The sequence below is a fragment of the Crocuta crocuta genome, unplaced genomic scaffold, assembly GCF_008692635.1.
Source record: "Crocuta crocuta isolate KB4526 unplaced genomic scaffold, BGI_CrCroc_1.0 scaffold36, whole genome shotgun sequence".
NCBI classification, from domain to species: Eukaryota; Metazoa; Chordata; class Mammalia; order Carnivora; family Hyaenidae; genus Crocuta; species Crocuta crocuta.
In genome coordinates, this window is record NW_027532203.1 from 15,785,846 (window position 1) to 15,808,556 (window position 22,711).

At 40.6% G+C, this 22,711-nt stretch overlaps 1 protein-coding gene across 3 annotated transcripts in view; it reads left to right on the top strand.

Annotated features, from left to right (window-relative positions):
• Window positions 1-22,711, top strand: part of DYM (dymeclin) — a 338,993-nt gene that overhangs the window by 8,831 nt on the left and 307,451 nt on the right. For 2 of the 3 annotated variants that reach the window (XM_077777572.1, XM_077777571.1), the window contains one exon: window positions 17,393-17,584. In XM_077777572.1, coding sequence (XP_077633698.1) covers window positions 17,445-17,584 — 140 coding nt within the window. In that variant the 5' untranslated portion in view covers window positions 17,393-17,444. Of the gene's footprint in view, window positions 1-12,884; window positions 12,974-17,392; window positions 17,585-22,711 lie in introns of those variants that run through there. The other variant, XM_077777573.1, reaches the window with a different exon arrangement.

Genomic DNA, 22,711 nt, shown 5'->3' on the forward strand with positions numbered 1-22,711 from the left:
CACTTATGATGGAAGGTTAGCTAGAAGCTTCTTGTTGCATAGTTAAATGGTTTTTGAAATGTGGAAGGTACTTCTTTTTTTTTTTTTAAAGATTTTATTTTTAAGCAATCTTTACAGTCACCATGGGGCTTGAACTCACAACCCCAAGATCAAGGGTTGCATGTTCCACTGAGCGAGCCACCCAGGCGTCCCTGGAGAGGACTTTTATACTTGTATTGAGGTCTGAAAAATGCTGGAGCTGTAGTTTTATTTTGGAAAATACGTCTACTGCATGTTCGGGATTGGCGATCACATCTCATTTTGATTTTTTACAGCCTAGAAAGTGTAAAGCAGCTTGACATCACTTGTGTCACTTGTCCTTGAAACGACCACCTCAGAAGAGGTTTTGCATGCAAGTGCTATTGGCCCCCCATTTTTAGATTGAATTCATTGAGAAATATTAGCGTGTCAGCAGCAAAAATGAATTGTCAGAGCCATTCAGTGTTCCATAGCAGGGGCTGAGGGGATGGTTCTTCAGAAAAATTTATTCTCGTTTCTGAGCTCGAGAAATTTCCATAAAACCGTACCCCTGCTGAGTCATGGTATTGTGTGGTTGGCCACATCAGGATATCCAGCTTCTGTTTCAGACAGAATTTTCATGGAACTGATGGATGATGGTTAAGTTCATGAAGGTATTGAAGTTAACTGTTGGAACTAGCTTAACACACGATAGATTCAAATATTTTGTGCAGCGTATCTGTTCATTGATCATACAATGAATAAGGAGCGTTGTTACTATTGTCATTGTTTATTATTTATTTTTAAAAGTTTATTAGTTATGAGAGAGAGAGAGCAAGCGCACGCAGAGAAGAGGGAGAGAGAGGATTCCAAGGAGGCTCTGTGCTGCCAGCGTAGAGCCCAATGTGGGACTCGAACTCACAAACCATGAGAATTTGTGAGTCAGACCCTTAAGTAACTGAGCTACCCAGGCGCCCCATTTTTTCGTTGTTGTTTTTCGTTTTTAAATATTGAGTAAGTTTTAAACAATTTGCATTTTTACAAGGTTTGTAAATTTGTCTGTCTAAGCTTTTTCTGTTCCACATGTATTTTTACCACCATCAGTTATTATGCATCTTAGCAGATTCCATTTCAGATTGTACTGAATTAGTATTTTCCTCTACTCTTTTGGAAAATAATCATAGCTGTAGTTGTTGCAGACAGACTGTTTTCTGAACAGTTATTTTCAGTGAAAGGTCTGAAAGATGTTTATTTTTCCTGGACACATTTCTTTGGTTGCTACAATCAAACACGGTTTAGTTCAACTCATGACTGGTCAATGGCTTTTCTTGTTTGGGTAAAATGAGCCATTCAGAGATTTACTTTGGTTGTAGCCTCATTTTTATTCTTTATTGTTGGGAAGACACCCTGCTGTAATGAAGAGCCATGTTTTGTATTTTTTTTTTAAGTCTTATTTTTGAGAGAGAAGAGAGTGTGCACATGTGCCCATGCATGTGCAAGTGGGGGAGGGGCAGAAAGAGAGGGAGAGAGAGAGAATCCCAAGCAGGCTGTGCACTGTCTGCATAGAGCTGGACGTGGGGCTTGATCTCATGAACCATGAGATCATGAGCCTGGGCCGAAATCCAGAGTTGGACCCTTAACCAACCTAGCCATCTCGGCACCCCTGAAACGTTGTGTTTTAAATTTGCTTACTTTCCCGATCGTTGCTCTCATGACCTGGGAGTGCTCTGTGGTAGGGCATGTGAGGGTGTGCTTAGCTGGTAGTGTCTTCCTAGATGGTGTTGCAGTGCAAGTCCGATGCTGTTACAGAACAGACAGGATGCTTTCACATCTCATCAGTTAAAAAAAACGATCTATCCTCTGCCAAGAGCATGGCATCAAAGTCTGCTTTCTTCTTTTCTTGTTTTGACATGATAGAAATCCACTGGTAGTAAGTGTCACAGTATGCAAGATACTTGAAATGCTGACACACATAAATGTGTCATTAAGAGTTGTATGTGGTGAGCAGCAGTATAAGGGCTGAAGGCATCACATATGGTCTCCGTAGTAACCACACAGTTCTGCTGTGTCACAAAAGCAGCTGTAGGCAATATGTGAACAAGTGAGTGTAGCTGTGTTCCGCCAGAACTTTCATTATGGACACTGACATTTTAATTCATGTGATTTCCACATGTCACAACATACTCTTTTGGTTTTTTTCAATCATTTAAAAATGGAAAAATCCTTCTTCAGGAAGCAGGCTGGATTTGGCCCCTTGGGTCGTAATTTGCTAACCCATGATCTGTGCAGTGAGAAAGTAGAAATACTACCCCAGGTTGTGGTGAGGAACAGGTGAGTTAATATGCAGACAGCACTTTGGATAGTGCCTGGGGGAGCAGGGAGATGCCTGGGTGGCTCAGTTGGTTAAGCCTCCTACTCTTGATTTCAGCTCAGGTCATGATCTCATGGTTGGGGAGTTCAAGCCCCATGTTGGGCTCTCTGCTGATAGCACGGAGGCTGCTTGGGGTTCTGTCTCTCCCTCTCTCTGCTCCTCCCCTGTTCGCTTGCTTGCTCTTTGCTCTCTCAAAATAAATAAACTTAAAAAAAAAAATGAATAGTGCCTAGGGATATAGCAGGTGCTAAGTAAATATTTGCATTCAAATTTTTTATCATTTTCTCTCTATGAGATTATTTCAGTTTTTAATTTTTTCTCAGAATCGTCTGTTTTCTGATTCCTTTCTTTGGTTGATTTTGGTTTCTTTTGTGTTGGAGGCTTTCTTCACAAGTCTAGTCATTTTACACTGGGGGTTCCTCAGCTCTGGGGGTTCAGTTACTACCCCTCTGTCACCTTTCCATCTTCTACAACTCTTCTGATCTTTGTGAGCTTAATCTTTTTATTCTTGCTACTCTCATTTTGCAGGAGTGGAATACCCCACTGTACTTAATATAGCATTTGGAACATAGTGGCCTTTTAGAGAATGTTCCATTACTTGGTGGACCAAAGGCATCTGTGCATTTAACATGTCCTTTGGCTGGTGACTGTTGTCCACTATGTCTCTTGTCTCCTGTTTCAATTGTGAGGTTTTGCCGTAAAGTCTCGAGTACAGGGGTGCCTGGGTGGCTTAGTCCGTTAAGCGTCCAACTCTTAATTTCTGCCTAGGTCATGGGGCGTGAGATCAAGCCATGAATTGGGCTCCATGCTGAGCTAGTGCAGAACCTGCTTAAGATTTTCTCTCCCCCTCCACCCCCAAACAAGCAAAACAAAACATGTTTCTCTTTTAAAAAAAGTCTTTTACAAATGAGGGGGCATGTGTATTTTTTTTCCTTTTTCAGGAAGGTGATTCTGGAATATAGCTTATGATTAATGAATTTTTAGCTTAAGTTGGGACAAAGTACACTATGGTGTTATTTACGTATTTTGATGGTGTTAAGGACTGAATTTGGTTATTGATTTTTCAGATCCACTAATGTTTACTTTCCATTTAAGTCATATTAAATCGGGAGATAGAGAGTTGGTACACATAGGAAAGGAGACGTAATTTTATGTATATATCAAATACTTCATAAATTAAATACAGAATATTGAGCATATCATTTTTTGTTCAAAGTATTGGTTTTTGACCATGGTGGTAAAATTGACATGGGGAAATAACTGACTGAAAAGTTAAATAGCAGTATGAGAGTTAGACAGCAAAACCAGGTATTACTGGAAAGATAAATTCCAGATGAATCGTGAAGATAGTGTACTTTAGGATTACAGAGGACACAGAGAGCTCATTCTGTGGTTAGGGTCAAAGGCAGGTGTGAATGGTGTGAACAGAGGTGTGGATAAGCATGACAGATACTGAGAAGAACACTTGCGTCTACTTTGATTTTTTTTACTTTGATTTTTTTTTTTTAATTTCCTTCTTTATTTAAAGAGAGCGCGAGTGCTTACCCACACAGGCATGAGCAAGAGGAGGGGCAGAGAGAAGGGGAGAGAGAGTCCCAAGCAGGTTTTGTGCTGTCGGTGCAGAGCCTGACTCAGGGTTCGAACTCAAACCAACCACGAGATCATGACCTGAGCTGAAACCAAAAGCTGGAAGCTTACCAACTGAGCCATCCATGCACGACCACCCCACCTTCTTTTTCCCCCCTTTAGGTAGGAGAGAGCGTGAGCGGGAAGAGGTGCAGAGGGAGAGAGAGGATCCCAGGTAGGCTCCACACTTAGCTCGGAACCCAGTGTGGGACTCAGTCCCACGACCCTGGGATCATGACCTGAGCCAAAACCAAGAGTCAGATGTTCAACCGGCTGAGCCACCCAGGTGCCCCTCTACATACTATCTTTTTAAGTCTGCCTCTTCCTTTGTGTTCCTGCTGTCCCCGTGCTAGGCCTGGCTTCCGTAATCCCACATGAACTTGTGTAGCAGTGTCCACATTTCCCTGTTTGCCACCTCTTCACCTGGATTCCCCCTGCACCCTCCACCGCTGTATTAATCCTTAACAGGTAATTCAAGCCAAGGCTGTGATTAAAGCCGAAGGTTCTAGTGTGAAACAGACCCTAATAAGTCTGTGTTGAGTGAGGGTGAATCTCTGTTTTACGCTGCCGCATGATGGCGAAAACAGTACTTAACAGCTCAGAACATTTTCTGAGGATGAAGCAAGAAGAGGCAGCGTGCAAAGCACTCCGGAAGGGACCTGGGGGAGTATGCCTAGCCAAATGAAAGGTTAGATGTAATAGATCTTTAGTGTTGGTAAAATTACCACTTCCATCACTTCATGCACCAGCTCAAAACCATTTAGTGATTCCTCATTACCTGAAAAACAGAGTACTGATGTTCCAGACCCTCCGCAGCCTGAAAGCTCACGTTTCAACTTTATTTCCAACTACCCTCCAAACCACTGGTTCCCAAACTTAAATGTACATAAAAACACATGAGGAGTGTGTGGTTAAAATGCAAATAACTGGGCCCTGAGATTCAGAATGTCCAAGTAGGGCCCACGCATCTGCATTTGCCAAAAAGCATTCACACCGATTTGGATACAAGTAGTCTGTAACCTAAGTTTACAAATAAGTGTCATAACAAAGTACAGGCGGGGCTCCTGGGTGGCTCAGTCAGTTGAGCATCCAACTCTTGCTTTCGGCTCAGGTATGATCCCAGGGTTGTGGGATCCAGCCCTGTGTTGGGCACCATGCTAAGTGTGAAGGTTACTTGAACAAAGATACGATGTTGGGGTGGCTGGGTGGCTCAGTCGGTTGAGCGTCTGACTTTAGCTCAAGTTGGTGAGTTCGAGCCCCATGTTGGTCTGCTGTCAGAGCAAAACTTGCTTCAGGTCCTCTGTCTCCCTCTCATTGCCCTGTCCCTGCTTGCTCTCTCTCTCTCAAAAATAAAATAAAACATAAAAAAGGAAAAAAGAGAAAAGATGATGTGTAGAATTGTGGATGCCGTAGAATTGTGGATCTGAGAAAACCCATAGGAGTTTTTTTAATTTTTATTTTTATTGAAATATACTTGGCATACAGTCCATGAGTTTCAGGAGTGAAACTCCTGAAATCGTTAGCCCAGAGAGTATATGCCCTTAAAATTTTGATGGATATCGCCAGATATCTACACACTGTGTAGGGTGCCTGCTTCCTTATTGGCTCACATGCTGCTTTCAAGGTTTTTTTTTTTAACCTTTATTAATATAATGGGTCAAAATAATACCATATTGTTTTAATTAGCATATTTTATTACTAACTTATACTGAAGATGTTTTTCTGTATTTATTATTGGTGGGACCTTGGCTGTTTCAACAGGTTTTTTTTTTTGTTTTGGGGGGCCTTTTTTTTGAGTAATTTTTCTTTAGCAGTTTGCTGGAGGTTAATTAGAAATGGGGAAGAAAGGTAAAGCCTGATTCCTGCCTCTAAGAAGTAATCTTCCTTGGGAAACAGGTCATATACAGTACAGAGAGTTTCGAGGTAGTTTTTACGTAGTGGGAACTTTGTGGGGGTGGGGGGGGTTGAGAGGGGAAACTGGTTTTGGGAGGGAGGATGGTTATCCGTTTTACGTGTGAAGCTCAAGCCCTGACTACACTGCGGTAAAGACAGGTCTTTTAAAAGGTTTATTGCTGACAGCATGGGTGATAGCACGTGTTTCATTTCTAGTCTGGACTTAAGTAAGGAGCATGGCTAGCCACAGAATTACGGATTGTATATACAATTTATATATATATTCTCCTTGAGTGAAAAACAACCGGAAGTGTTTTAGGGATACAGACAGAACCGGAGGTTGGGAGCAGGAGCCACGAGTGAAGCCGTGAAGCCGGGAGAGAGGCTCAGTTACTGACACACTGAGAGGAGGAAGGGCTGAAAGCCCAGGGAGCCTGAGGCACAGCCGGAGGGAAAGCAGCAGGGCTCTTAGGAGGTGAGGGGATTTGGATGGTGGGCTCTTCAAGTTCCATTTTATCCCGGGTTTCCTTGTTAGGCGTCTTGGGAGTTCCACATAAATTGTGTTCAGTTCACGTGGCGTGTGCGTGTATGTGTTTGTGTTGGGAATCCTTGGCATGAATTGTTGCAGAGGAGAGGCCATCGGACCTCAGTTTTCTGCTTTGCCTTCTGTGAGGGTAGGGAGCAGGTGGAACTTTCTGGCAAGAGTCCCCAGCGGCTAGTTGTCTTGCTTGGCTGCCCTCTTCCTCCCAGGCCTTTCCGCTGCCTTAGGCGTGGCCTTAGGCACCACCTTCACTGTTGCTGCTCCCTGGGGGAGTGAGGGCGGGGGTGACAGGTCAGTTGTCCCCGGACTGGACTCCGGCTTTTCTCTGGCCTTCTGCTTCTGGGCTGGGCTTGCTGTTTATACTCCTGCTGCCCGTGATCAGAGGCTCTTCTGCCTGCCTTGGGATGGATGCCATTTCCCTCCTCAGTGCATCTCCTCCATCTCCAGCTGCTTTCCAGTTTCCGAGGACCCCTCACAACTTCTTGTCTCCTGTGAGATGCTGAGCATGGCTGTGGAATTACTGACAATTATGCTCTTTTCATTGTTTCTAGGGGCTGGTGAGGAGGAGCAGGAAGGGAGGCATTGCCCTTGTGCGCTGTTGGCCATTGGCCGCCTCGGTTCTGCTCATGAATATTCCGTTCAGTCTCTCGTGATAAGCTTCCAGGCTTTATTCATATTGTTGTTTTAGAGGGGTTGCACAGTGGTCCTGGATTGAACCGATCTTAATGCTTTGTGGTCTATCCTAGCAGCTTTGAAAATAAAATTTATTTCTTATAAATCAATAGGAAACAGGCAAAGGAGAAGAACAGGTAATGGTCTCTTTCACAGCAAAAGAAATGCGGACTAAAATCATACTGGAAGACGATTTTGTCCCATCAGTTGGCTGGCATCAGAAAGTTTGGTGAGGGGGCAGTGGCCGGGGTGTGGAGATGCAGGTGCAGAGGTGAGCGGGGTGCGGGCTGGCAGCCTCTGAAGAGGCCAGCTAAGCGGTGCACGGGAGGAAAAGAATTCCCCCTCCACCCCCTTGAGTTCCTAGACCCTTGTCGCGGAAGACAGGTTAACAGGAGAAAACAAGTAGAAATTCATTAACACGTGTACCTCGTGTATACATGGAGATACCGAGGGAAAAATGAGTTAATTCCCTGAGGTGGCACAGAATTCAGACTTAAATACCATCTTAAGGGGGACAAGGGAGGGGAGGTGTGGGTCTCTTAGGGGCTCGTAAATGGTTTTTAGGACAGAGCAACGAGCCTTTAGAACAGACGGGAAGTGCGATAGTCTGGGACAGTGTGTCTGGGTGTGGTGTCCACTTCTCGTCTTTCTTGTGATGAGTCACCTGGTTGGTGAAACTCTCAGGGAGGGGATTTATAATAATGGAGTTCTTTCAGGGGAGCGGTCTTTAGGCAGATAGAGGGGGTTCAGAGAAAGCTTCGCCTTGCTTTTGTTGAATTTCAAATGCCTATAACTCAAAATAATCAAAATGCCAAAGTGGCATATTCTGCTGCCCGTCAGCAGTATCTAACAAAATTGGAAATGCACATAATCTTTGACTCAGCAGTTCTGTTCCTCTGGATTTATCGTACCTATAGTCTCCTATGTGTCTGAAATGTCTTATGTGCCAGATGTTTATTGGAGAATGATTTATAATGGCAAAGGACCGTAAATTACTTAAGTGCCCATCAGTATAGGATTTCTTAAATTAAAAGTTGGAACATGACAGAGTTGTAAAAATGAGGAAGTGCTTTATATACAGATATATAATGATTTCTAATATTTAGTAACTAGAAAAAGCAAAGAGGCATAAATAATGTGTTATGGCCTGTGTAAAAAGGGGAAAATATATGTTTGTATATACACAGAATACTTGTGGAATGATACCCAAGAAACTGGTAATACTTTTTCTGAGTTGAGAAACTAGGTTGATTAGGATATGGGGTTGGAGACTTTTTATTACATACCTTGTGAACATGTGCATTACATATTCAAAAAATAAAATACAAATAAAAAATAAAACGTGACTCAAATTTTCATTGGTAGACTAGGATAATGTTGTCTCTCATTGTTGCCTTAATCAAGGAGAGGTGGGATGGAATTTTGTTTTGAAAATTCAGCATTCATATACCTAATTAAACTCACAAAGTAAATTGTTTTGATTGCTTTTAAGGTACCACAAGTAAAGTACTATCTGTTGAATTGAGAACAAATTTGCTCAGATTTTCATTTTCTTATCTGGTATAATTTTTATCCTTTTTTAATTAAAAATTTTTAACTGTTTATTTTTGAGAAAGAGAAAGTGTGAATGGGAGAGGGGCAGAGAGAGAGAGAGAGGGAGACACAGAATCTGAAGCAGGCTCCAGGCTCAGAGCTGTCAGAACAGAGCTGGACATGGGGCTCGAACTCGTGAACCGAGATCATGACCTGAGCTGAAGTTGGACTCTTAACTGACTGAGGCACCCAGGCACCCCTAATTTTTAACCCTTTAATTGTAATGAAGCATAGAGAAGGGGCATTGTGTCCATAATGGAGCCAGGGGACCCTGTAACTAAATTGTTCATGCCCGTAGACCAGTGTTTTCTCAACTAATCATTTTGATCCACATGCAGAGGTGTTTATCCAGTAAACTACTGTTAGGCCCACAGTGCTAACTGCTAATTAGCACGAGTCCCCAGAAAAACAGGTTAGAAACAAATTGTGGAAGCCTTTGTTGTTGTTGTTTTAAATGTTTTTTTTTTTTTTTTTTTTAATTTATTTCTAGGAGAGAGAGACAGCGTGAGCAGGGGAGGGTCAGAGAGAGATGGAGTCACAGACTGAAACAGGCTCCAGGCTCCGAGCTGGCAGTCAGCACAGAGCCCGACACGGGGCTCGAACCCACAAACCGCGAGATCATGACCTAAGCGAAAGTCGGAAAGTCGGACGCTTAACCGACTAAGCCACCCAGGCGCCCCTGTTGTTGTTGTTTTAAATATTTCATTGAGGCACATTCAGGAGTCTCTGAGATTATTGATTATTAAATTATTGTAATTCTACTATTAGAATTGGAAAGCTTTGATAAAAAGGAAATAGTTGAGGATAAAACCTGCTGTGTATTCCTCAGAGTTATGAAGTTACTAGGAACTCCCTGAAGGACCCAAATGTATGACTTCTTTCGCATTTATTGAAAAAGTTTGATTTTGAGTAAGACTTGAAATAATTTATTCGGGGAAAGTAGTCTGTGTAATAAAAGAGTGTTCCCAGACACCAAGTAAAATAAATGTGAGCTCTTAATATCTCATCATGTGATGTTATAGGTGAGAAGTAACTTAATATGTAAAAATAAACTTAGTGGTTATGCTAGAAAGTACCTGTTAGTATGACTTGTTGGCACCTTTCTTAGCCATGTGGATGAGACTTTGAAAGTGTTTGACTTTTTTTTACCCTATTAAAAAATACCTTTATTTTGTAAAGATTATAGACTCATAAGTTGCAAAAATAATACGGAGAAATCCCATGTACCTTTCCCACAGCTTTCCCTTAATGTAAGGATTGTTCATTACCCATACCCGTACCGGGAGGTTCATATTGACCCAACATAATAGACTTGGATTCCTCTAGGTTTTACATTCTTTTTCCCTAGTGTGTGTGTAGCTCTGTGAAATTTTATCACATGTATAGATTTGTGGAACCATAACCACCACTACCACCGTGAAGATACAGAATTTTTCCATTCCGGGGTGCCTGGGTGGCTTAGTTGGTTAAGTGTCCAACTTTCGCTTAGGTCATGATCTCACGGCTTGTGGGTTCGAGCCACGCGTTGGGCTCTGTGCTGACTGCCAGCTCAGAGCCTGGAGCCTGTTTCAGTCTGTGACTCCCTCTCTCTGTGACCCTCCCCTGCTCACGCTGTCTCTCTCTCTCTCTCTCTCCTAGAAATAAAAAAAAAAAACATTAAAAAAAAAAATAGAGTTTTTCCATTCCCACAAATGAACTTCCTCAGGCTGCCCTTTTATGGTCACCTTCTGCCCCTTTGACCCTCCGCACCCCGGCAGCCTCTGACCTGTGCTTCACCACTAGTTTTGTCATCTTGAGTGTTACTTAAATGGCGTCATCGTGCGTAACCTTTTTGTTTGCCAAAACTCTTTTTCAATAACAAGTTTCAAACCTACAGAAGGGTAGAGAGGGCAGTACAACCCCGTAGAAACACTTACTCCCTCCATCTGGATTTAATCATTGTTAACCGTTTGCCATGTTTGCTCTGTCTCCACTTTGTTCCGAAACCGTTTGAAAGTAAGTTGCAGATAAGATTACTCTTTACCACTAAATATTCAAGCACACATCTCCCAAGAATTAGATCCTTTTCCTACTTAATTACGTTATCATTATCTCATGTCCAGATGATATCTTTTATTCAGTCCATATCTAGTTGGGTCTCAAGATTGTCTTTTATAATGTTTTTTCCTTTTTCCAAACCAGGGTTCATTGAAGATTCACATGTACATTTGGTTGTTACAGTATTTCTTTGGTCTCCTCCAGTTTAGAAAAGCCCCCAAGCCCGTTACACAGGGTGGTGGTTCTTCACAGTGAATGCTGTGTAGTCTGCATTTGTCGGTACATTTCCTCATACAGTCATCTCAATCGTTTCTTTATTCTCTAGCTTATTGGTTTTTAGCACTCAAAGCATTTTATGATGTCGCTTCTTGTAAATTTGTTAAGATGTGTTTTATGGCCCAGAATGTGGTCCGTTTTGGTGACTATCCAATGTGAGCTGGAGGGGAATGTGTATTCTGCTGTTGTTGGATGAAGTAGTCCATAGGTTTCAGATCCAGTTAGTTGCTGGTGGTGTTGAGATCCTTTAGGTCTTGCCTGACTTTATGCCCGTTGGGTCTGAGCATTTCGGAGAGAGGCGTGCTCAGGTCTTCGGCTGTAATAGTGATTCACCTCTCATTTTGGTTCTGGTAGTTTTTGCCTTATGTATTCTGACGCTCTTGTGTTAGGCGGCACACATTGAGGTTAGGTCTTCTTGGACAGTTGACTCCTGTATCATTATGTAATGCCTTTTTAAAAAAAATCTGTGATAAGTTTCCTTGTTCTGACGTCGACCGTGTCTAAGATTAATATAGCTTCTGCTTTCATTTGGTTAGTAGTGTTAGTATGGTATATCTCTCTCCATCTCTTTACTTTTGATCTGTATGTGTCTTTTATATTTAAAGTGGATATCTTGGGAGGCCTGGTGGCCCAGCACAGAGTCTGCTTTGGGTTCTCTTCCCACCCCCCCCTTTGTGCATGTACGTGCTCTCTCTCTCCCAAAAATAAAAAAAATAAGCATTAAACAAAAATAAAGCGTGTCTTGTAGACACGTTTGGTTGGGTCTTATTTTTTGATCTACTTCAACATCACCGTTTGGTGTATTTGGGCCATTGATGTTCAGAGTGATTATTGATAAAGTTGGATTAATGTCTACCAGTATTTGTTACTGTTTTCTATTCATTGCCCTTATTTTTGTCCCTGTTTTTGTCTTCTCTTTTTCTGCCTTTTGTACTTATATGAATCCCTTCTCTCTCCTTTCTTAGCTATCCCTTATGCTTTTTAAAACTTTTGTTTAGTGGTTGCCCTTGTGTTTGCAATATACATTTACAGCTAATCCAAGTCCACTTTCAAATCACACTCGGCCACGTTACAGGTAGTGCAAGTACCTTATAAATAACAAAGTGCATCCTCCTCATTCCTCCCTTCTGTTCCTCTTATCCCTGTTGTTCGTTCACTTTTATATAAACTAGAATCATTAAACACAGTGTTGCTATTATTATTTTGAGTACGTAACTTTTGGGGATGGGTTTTTCTCCCTTATCACAATGCTCTGGAGATTTATCCAAGTTACCGGATGTGTCAAATGGTTCCTCGTTTTTTATTCCATTGTATGGATGTAGCTCAGTTTGCTTATTCATTCATGTGTTCAAAGAACATTTGAGTAGTTTTTTGTGTGAACTTAAGTTTTCATTTCTCTGGGATCATACATAGTCCAGGAATGCAATTGCTGGGTCGAATGGTATGTCTGTGTTTAACGTTATAAGAAACTGCTTAACCGTTTTCCAGAGTGCTGTTCCATTTTACATTCCCACCAGCACTGTATGAGAGTGCCACTTTCTCTGCATCCGTGACAGCATTTGGTAGTCAGTGGTGTTGTTGTTTTAATCTTAGACGTTCCAGTAGATGTGTAATAGCAGTATATCATTGTGGTCTTAATTTGTAGTTTCTTACTGGCTAATAATAATGGAATATCTTTTCATGTGTTTGTCATTTGCATATCTTCTTTGGTGATGTGGTAAAATCTTTTGCATATTTTCTAATTGGACTGTTTTCTTATTGTTGAGTTTAGAGAGTTCCATATATGTTCCAGATGCAAGTCCTCTGTTGGGTACTTTGTTGGGTGACTTACAAATATTTTCTATAAGTTTGTGGCTTTAATTTTCATTCTCTTAACAGAGTCTTACACGGACCAGAAGTTTTTAATTTTGGGGAAGCCTAGTTTGTCAACTTTTTCTTTTGTGGGCTGTGCTTTTGTGCAATGTTCGGTAAGTCTCTCCTAACTCCAGCTCACAAAGATTTTCTCCCATGTTCTTTTCTAAAAAGGGTTTTTTATAGACTTTTGTTTTATGTTTAGATCTATGATTTATTTTGAGTTACCTTATTTATGTGTTTATGCACTTATTCATTTACTTAAAGTGAGCTCTGTGCCCTATGTGGGGTGTGAACTCATGACCCTGAGATCAAGAGTCGCAGGCTCTACTGAGCCAGCCAGGTGCCCCTATTTTGAGTTAACTTTTAAGATGCAGAGGTGTTTGTTTGTTTGTTTGTGGCCTCTGGGTGCCCAGTTATTCTAGCACCGTTTGTTCAAAGACCTGTCCTTCCTCTATTGAATTGCTTTCGCATTGTTGACAAAAATCAGCTGGCTGTACTCTGGTGAGTCCCTTTCTGGAGTTTCTGTTTTGTTTTATTGACCTGTGTGTTTATCTCTACTGTGGGTTTGAATTGAGGTCTTCTTTTCTGACCAAGCTGTGACTACTGCTTGTTAGTAAACACATAATGGTGGAAATCTGAAATTTAGATTTGGGAGATAACTTCAATAATATAATGACATTAAACTATATCAGACAAATAGATTTCTTAAAGTTTGCTAGTTGTTTGCCTCTGTAAAGAGCAATTTACATTGTTTTCACTATGAATTTAGTTATGATGGTAACTTTGTGTTTTCTGTATATGTTGAAAATTTAAATATGAGTAGTTGAAGGAAATTAAACATATTTAATTTTTAAAACTAAAATGGTATATACACATAGTTAAAAAAAAACACTCAGATAATGTGATGGACATAAAACAAAAGGACTGCCTGACCACCCTCTCTACTCCAGAATCCTTCCCTGGAGAGGGCCACACTCCAGTCTCTTAGCTGTAGTGTCTAGTTATTTACCTCCTTATTTATAACTAATATACTTTACTGTTATTTACTGATTTAGTAATTAGATATTTTCTGCTGACTTCCTGCCTATTATGGAAGATGAGAAATTTCACGCTCTTAAACCACCACTACCACTTCTTTTTTTAGCATCTTCCCAGTATAGTGACCTCACAATTTTTGGTNTATAAATATTGTTAACTGTTGAGTTGAGTCATATACTATGATTACGTGACCCTTCTTAAACAATTTTTGTTTTTCCCAAAGTGCATAGTTAAAAATATTATTTGTTTTCTGTGTAGCTGTACTTCATTCCTACCAGATTCTCCTATAGTATTGTAACGCTCCACGGAATAAGGTCAGACATGTCAGGTGACCTGTCGCAGTCTGGTGTGCTTCTCCCAGAGATCGCGGGACTGTCTCGACTAATATCCCCGCCCGCTGCACCTGTCTTCTCCTGTCGTGTGTTGCAGCCTTTGTTTCTTCAGTTCCTTGTCTTCATGTTTCTTGGTTTATTCCTTCACCTTGTAAGGAATTATATATAATATATATACATATCTATCTTCTAGTAGCTTCCAGAAGATGGGTCCATGGGAGATTTTTTGAATCGTGGCAAGTCTAAAAATGCCTTTATTCTACCTTTATGCTTAACTGGTAGCTTGGCTAGCCAAAGAATTGTAGTTAAAATGGTTATTATTATTATGTTAAATGTTTTTATTTATTTTTGAGAGAGTGTGAGCAGAGGGGAGGAGCAGAGAGAGAGGGGAACAGGATCTGAAGCCAGCTTTGCGTTGACAGCAGTGAGCCTCATGCGGGGCTCGAACTCCTAAATCGTGGGATCATGACCTGAGCCAAGTTGGATACTCAACCAAGTGATCCACCCAGACACCCCTAAAATTATGTTTTATTAGTATTTTAAAGACATTGCTTCCCTGTCATCTAGCTTCGAGTATTGCTGCTGAGTGATTGAGAAACCATTCTTTTTTTTTTTTTTAATTTCTGAGAGAGAGAGAGACACAGAGAGATAGAGACAGCGACAGTGTGAGCAGGGGAGCGTTAGAGTGAGAGAGAAACAGGCTCCAGGCTCTGAGCTAGCTGTCAGCACAGAGCCCGACGCGAGGCTAGAACCCACGAACCGCGAGATCATGACCTGAGCCGAAGTCGGACTCTCAACTGACTGAGCCACGCAGGTACCCCAGAGAAACCATTCTTTTAAAACAATAATTCTCCTTATATAGTTATGGCAGGAATAGAGGGTAATAGGCCAAAACCATGTACATACTGTCCATTTTCAGCAAATCTAAATATTTGCAACATGTGCTTCATCCCTTTCTATAATTTTTATTTTTTATTATTTTTTTTAACATTTGTTATTTTTGAGAGACAGAGAGACAGTGTGAGCGGGGGAGGGTCAAAGAGAGAGAGAGACAGAGAGAGAGAGAGAGAGAGAGAGAGAGAGAATCCCAAGCAGGCTCCAGGCTCTGAGCTGTCAGCACAGAGCCTGACACGAGGCTTGAACCCATGAACCATGAGATCATGACCTGAGATGAAGCCGGACGCTTAACTGACCCAGGCACCCCCATCCCTTTTCTTCTGTTCCTTTCCCCTTTTCTGTTTGAGAAAGTATTTATTGATATCACTAACGCTCCTCTGTTCCTCTACTGATAACATTCTGTAAAAGCATTCTTCTGAATTTGCCGTTTATTTTTTCCACGTATATTTTAATACTTGTAGTAGCTATGAATAATATATCCATGATATTGCTCACATGTTTTAGAATCATATAAATGAAATCACACCATGTCTATTATTCTGTAGCATTTGTTTTTAGCATATATTTTTGAGATATGTCCATGTTAGTAACTGTAGCTCTAGTTAATTCATTTTCATTAGTGTAATGTACCCCATTGTAAGATTGTATTAAAAAATTTAATTTTAAATGGCTTAAAATGTATAAATTAGCTTTGGAATTGAGTATGACAAATAGGCATCTATGTATTTCAGAGTATTTTTATAGCGTTTTCTAATTGGGCTTAATAATCCCTTATTTAAGAAATTAAACCACAGTCTAGACTCATGAATAGCTGAATTGACATGGAGGCTTAGTTGGAGCCAGCTGGTTTTGGGATCTCTGTCCCCTGGGTAGGGAAGAGGAAAATAATAGGTGGTGTTGAGTTCAGAGGCAGGTGACAAGAAGCCAGATTAGTATTTCTCCCTCCTATTCAGAAGACCAGCTGTCCATGTGTATTGGGGAAGTCTCATATCTTTAGATAATGTAGCTTAGTCCAGTCCCAAAGTTCCAAAGAGAATGTGGAAGGCATGCTTCCAAATTCTGATGTCGGCTTCAGCGTCTCCATGGACTACGGAGGGACAGACATAAGAAAGTAAGTCGCTACTAATTTAAGTTCTCATCCAACCTGAGTTTTCCCTTTGGACAAAGCTTCCTTTCATTGTGATGGTAATTTTAGCATAGTGTCATTATTATTCATCATTTTATATTGTCAGAGACTTTCTTGAACAAATTGAGATATAACATGATCTAGAACTATGTTGAGTGTGGTTTGATGGAGACAGTGATTCATATTTGAATTAAACCATTAGTTTGTTCCTTGTGACCAAGCACAATGAATATTGAAGATGCTGATCATTTATTCGTGTAAGCTTCCCTTCTGCATACTGCAGCACACCTATTATTACATGCTGGTCTAGACACTGGGCAGAGGAAGGTGAATAAGGTAGTTCTTATTGTCAAAAAAACCAAATGCCACATGGTTTAGAAGAACAGGCATGCCAACTAGATGATACGTATGACAGCACAACCAGAGGGACACTAAGTGTGACAGCTTTTGAATTGGGAGCCCATTCTCTTTCAGCATGTAACTCAGTTCAGGTTCCTTCTCCCTTGAGTCTAGGTAGTTGATGGCTGTCACATCAGCTACCTGCCCCGCTTCTGAGCACGTTCAAGACACCTGCTTTCTATTTCTTTATCACCATTATTTGTTGTAAAAGAGCTTCATTTTCAGGGGGGTCTGGGTGGCTCAGTCAGTTAAATGTCTGACTTTAGTTCAGGTCATGATGTCATGGCTCATGGGTTCAAAGCCCTGTGTTGGGCTCTGTGCTGACAGCTAAGAGCCTGGAGCCTACTTCAGATTCTGTGTCTTTCTCTCTTTACCCCTCCACCCCGCCCCTCCCCAAATATAAATGAACATTAAATAATTTAAAAAATAGCTTCATTTTCAGACGATTTGTAATTATCATTGTTCGGAATTTGCTTTGAGACATTTTCTTAGGCAGAGGTATACTTATTTGAAGATCTACAAACATGAACTTGGATTTTTGTGTGCATGTTAGCTAAGACAGATTTTAACTCTTTCTATTCTTTATAACTTTGTAGCTGGTGTATAATATATTAAAAAAAAGAAGTGTGATTTCCTTAAATAAGTTTACAGGATTTTTTTTTTTTTCATTTAGGTCAAGGATGGGAAAAATATGATGATTGATTTTGAACAAGTTTGAAATTTCTTTTCATTCTTTATAGGCTGTCTTGTGGAAATGAAGGCTTAAGGACTAGTTATCTACCAGATTGGAAGATGGGATCGAACAGCAGCAGAATCAGTGATCTTCCTAAAAATGAGTACTTAAAAAAGCTGTCGGGCACAGAATCTATCTCTGAGAATGACCCGTTCTGGAATCAGCTTCTCTCATTTTCTTTCCCTGCACCAACCAGCAGGTAAGAGGTTACTTGGAGATTGAAAATTTGTGTAGAAGGCCATATAATCTTGTGTGGTATGCTGGTTTAAAAAAAAGTTTTTAATGTTCTGTCAGTTGATCCATCCTGTCATCCATGTACCAGTAGAAAATCCAAAAGGTACAAGAAGTTGGAAATAAGGTTTTCTCTTTCCTTTGTTCCACACAGCCATCTCCCTGCCCTGGGGATGATTCCTTACAGCAGTTTCTTTTGAATCTTCTAGAATAATACAAGGTTATTTAAGCATATATCTCATGAAGTTTTACAAAATTGTTTAAACACAAGACCCAGCATCCTATACATATCTTGCTTTTTCCCTTTTTGCTGCTGTCCTGTGCTTTTCTTCCCTACCTTTAGGTAAAATGTATTTTTTCAATGGAATACTACATGGCAATGAGAAACAATGAAATCTGGCCATGTGTAGCAACATGGATGGAACTTGAGGGTGTTATGCTGAGCGAAATAAGTCAGGCAGAGAAGGACAGATACCATATGTTTGCACGTATAGGAGCATTAGGAGGAACTTAACGGAGGACCATGGGGAAGAAGAAGGGGGAAATAGGTGGGGAGAGGGAGAGAGGCAAACCATGAGAGACTCTTGAATGCTGAGAACAAACTGAGGGCTGATGGGGGGGGAGGGGAAGGGGGGGTGATGAGCGTGGAGGAGGGCACTTGCGGGGATGAGCACTAGGTGTTATATGGGAACCAACTTGACAATAAACTATTAAAATAAAAATAAAAAATAAATAAAAAAAGTAAAACGTATTTTTTAACATGTGCTTATATGCAACTGCCTTTTTCATTTAAAAGGCTACAGAAAATAAACATGAAAAAAATTTTAAAAAAAGGAAAAAAACCCCTCTCTGCCCCTTCCCTGCTTTGTCTCTCTCTCTCCCTCTCTCTCTTTCTCTTTCTGTCTCTCTCAAAAATAAATAAACCTTTAAAAAAGTTTAAAAATAAAGGGGTGGGAGCCTGGGTGGCTCACATGGTTAAGTGTAGACTTTGGCTCAGGTCATGATCTCGCAGTTCATGGGTTCGAGCCCTGCGTCAGGCTCTGTGCTGACAGTTCGGAGCCTGCTTCCAATTCTGTGTCTCTCTCTTTCTGCCCCTCCCTCGCTTGTGGACTGTCTCTGTCTTTCTCTCTCTCTCAGAAATAAACTTAAAAAACACTTTTTTTAAAAAAAGGAAGGAATGTAACTAACATATGCAACGAATGCACCTTATTCATTTCCTAATTCTAACAAACCTTATAAATCAACTACAGAAATGTTAATATGGACTGGGTAGGAGGGTTTATTGTTAATTTTGTTAGCTCTGATAATGGTATTATGGTTATAGAAGGAGACGTCCTTATTTTACTTTAAAGTACTTAAAAAAAAGTAGGTGAAGCAAATACGAAAACAATCGGAATGGTATTAATTATGAATGGATAAATATGGTATATTCATGCAGTGGACTTTCACTGAGAAATAAAAGGAATGAAGGATTGATACATGCTATGACATAACATTCACAGATCCTGGGGACATTTTTAGGGGGCTACGATTCTGCCTGTCACACCAAACCTGTTAAAAAAAATGAAAATTTTACAGTTTAGGTATTGAATATGTTGACATTTAATATTCTAGTCAGTCTATATTATTATATGCCTATCAGTTTTTTTAAAACCAGTTTTTTTAAATGTTTATTTATTTTTGAGAGAGAGAGCATAAGCAGGGGAGGAGCACAGAGACAGGGAGACACAGAATTGAAACAGGCTCCAGACTGTGAGCTGTTTAGCACAGAGCCCGATGCGGGGCTCGAACTCACAAACCACAAGATCATGACCTGAGCCGAAGTCAGACGCTTAGCTGACTGAGCCACCCAGGCGCCCCTGCCTATCATTTTTTATAATCAAGTTAAAAATGAAATCTTGGTTTTCATCTATCAGATTGACATAAGTCAAAGAGTCTAAAATTGCACTAAATTAACAAAAATGTGGGGAAGCAGACCTTCTCATGCCCTGCTGGTAGAAGTATAAATTGACACAAGTCAATGGAACAGTTTGGCAAGATCTGTCAGAATTATAAACACACAGACATTCTGACCCAGCAGTTCCACTTTGCGGAATTTATACTAGAGGTATATTTGTACACATGGGAAATGACGTATGCAGCATTATTTGTTATGACAAAAGTCTAAAAACAGCATCCACAAACAGAAAACTGATTAAATATAGTCCGTAGACTCTCTGCAGCCATTTAAACATTTTTAAAAAATTTTTGTTTATTTTTGAGAGAGGAAGAAAAAACTAAGAGACAGAGACAGCTTGAGTAGGGGCAGAGAGAGAGGGAAGACAGAAAATCCCAAGCAGGCTCTGTGCTTGAACTCACGAAACTGAGAGATCATGACCTGAGCTGAAATCAAGATGGTTAACCCACTGAGCCACCCCAGCACCCCAGTTACAGTTCTTAAATGTCTTTATTGATTTATTTTGAGAGAGTTGGCGGGGGAGAGCATGAGCAGGGCAGGAGTGGAGAGAGAGGGAATCCCAAGCAGGCTGTGCGCTGACAGCTCGATCTCACGAACTGAGACTGAGATCATGACCTGAGCAAAACCAAGAGTCAGATGCTTAACCAACTGACCCACAGATGCCCCTTAAATGTATTTAGAGTAGAGATATTCACTTTCCAGCCCCTGCCGCAGTTTTTTTTCCCTGCACTCTTAATTTTTTTTTTAACAAACTGGGTGTGTTTTTCTGTAGAATGTTCCAAACCTTCTGGGTTTACCTGATTGCTTCTGATATCTTGTAACTTGTATGTGTTTGTGTGTGTGTGTATGTGTTTTCTGTAAACTGGAAGTCAGATTTAAAGGCTTGATGCACCTTAAACGGTGGATCCTCTTTGGTAAGGGTCCTGTGTAAGTGATTCTGTGTACTTCATACTGTTACATCTGGACACAGAAAATGTGTGGTTTCGGATCAGTTATAATGCTGAGCTTGATTTGAGGTTTGAGTGTGTTTTAGCATCCACTGATGATTTTGATCTGAATTACCTGTTTTACTAGAAATGACAGAATGGTAATATTTCTAATTTGATCATTTCTTATATATTTATTAACTGGAATTTTTCTGTAAAGAAGAGCTTTCCTTCATCATTTAGGTTATATGCAGTTTTTATTATTAAAGAAGGGTAAAATCTCAATTCCTTTCCTTTACCAATTTTCAGTATGAAAATAGTATAATGGTTACCAATAAGTATTTCCCTTCTCCCTCAACCCCAGGCTTGGGAGGGCTGTCTCTCTGCCTTTGGATGGTGAATTATAAAGGAAAAATCTATATGTGTATGTATGTTGTGGTCCTTATGATTTCAATTTGCCTTTTTTTTTTTTAAGTTTATTTTGAGAGAGAGAGAGTGTGCACACGGGAAGGGGCAGAGAGATTGGGAGAGCGAGAATCCCAAGCAGGCTCCACACCTTCAGCAGAGCCCAACACGGGGCTCGATCTCACAAACCACGAGATCATGACCTGAGCCAAGATGAAAAGTCGCTTAACCTACTGAGCCACCCAGGCGCTCCCAATTTGCCTTTCTTTAATGATCAAGGTTATGTTTATTTTTACGTGTTTAAGTCTTAAGGATTATTGATATTACCTTATTGTGAACTATTTATATATTTTGGCAATAATGTTTAATATGTTGCTTCTGGATGCAGTTGGATTCACTTAGTTTACAGTTTCAGGTGACAGCATGGATTAGTTGCATATTAGAGGACGTGGGTATCTATTTCTGCTTCTGAAAGCCTTAGCTGTGGCTCAGTGGGAGACACCAAACTGGAGACAGCTAGTGCATCGGCAGATTTTGAAACTGTTTCCCTTAACAATCAACAAAACTAAAAGGTGACCCACAGAATGGGAGAAGATATTTGCAAATAACATATCAGATACACAGTTAGTATCCAAAATCTGTAAAGAACCTACCAAACTCAACACCCAAAAAGCAAATAATCTAGTGAAGAAATTGGCAGAAGACGTGAATAGACACTTTTCCAAAGACGACATCCAGATGGCCAACAGACACGTGTAAAGATGCTCAACGTCGCTCATCATCAGGGAAACAAATACAGATCAAAACCACAATGGGGTACCACCTCCCACCTGTCAGGATGGCTAAAACGAACAAATCAGGAAACAACACATTGGTGAGGATGAGGAGAAAGAGGAACCCTTTTTCACTTGCTAGTAGGAATGCAAACTGGTGCAGCCACTGTGGAAAACAGTATGAAGGTTCTTCAAAAAATTAAAAATAGAACTACTGTATGACCCAGCAATTGCACTACTAGGTATTTATCCACAGAACAAGGAGTGCTGATTCAAAGAGACAATGCATTCCAGTATTTATAACATTACTATCGCCAGTAGCCAAAGTATGGAAAGAGCCCGAAAGTCCATTGACTGATGAATGGATAAAGAAGATGTGGTATAATATACAATGGATCATTCCTTGGTGATCAAAAAGAATGAAATCTTGCCCTTTGCAACAACGTGGTTGGAACTGGAGGGTATTATGTAAGTGAAATAAGTCAGTCAGAGGACAGATGTCCTCTGATTCCACTCATATGTGGAAACACAATCCATAACATCGCAGAAGGAAAAGAANATGGAACTGGAGGGTATTATGTAAGTGAAATAAGTCAGTCAGAGGAGGACAGATGTCCTCTGATTCCACTCATATGTGGAAACACAATCCATAACATCGCAGAAGGAAAAGAAAAAAAGCTAAAAGCAGAAAAAGAGGCAAACCATTAGAGACTTAAATACAGAGAACGAACTGCGGGTCGGTAGGAGGTGGCCGGGAGGATGGGTTAAATGGTGACGGGCATTAAGGCGGCAGTTGTTGGGGTGAGCGCTGGGTTTGTAAGAGATGAATCACTGGGTTCTACCCCTGAAGCCAAAACTACACCGTATGTTATCTAACTTGAATTAAAAAAAGGAAAATGAAACCTATTCCATAATCCGTGAGGCGTTTCTCACTGAGTGGCACTGCTCATGTTGAAATAAGACTTAGAAGAAATAGGGCATAGAGAGACTTCATTTGTTGTCAAACACGTTTTCTTTTCACCTGTGTAAGCGGC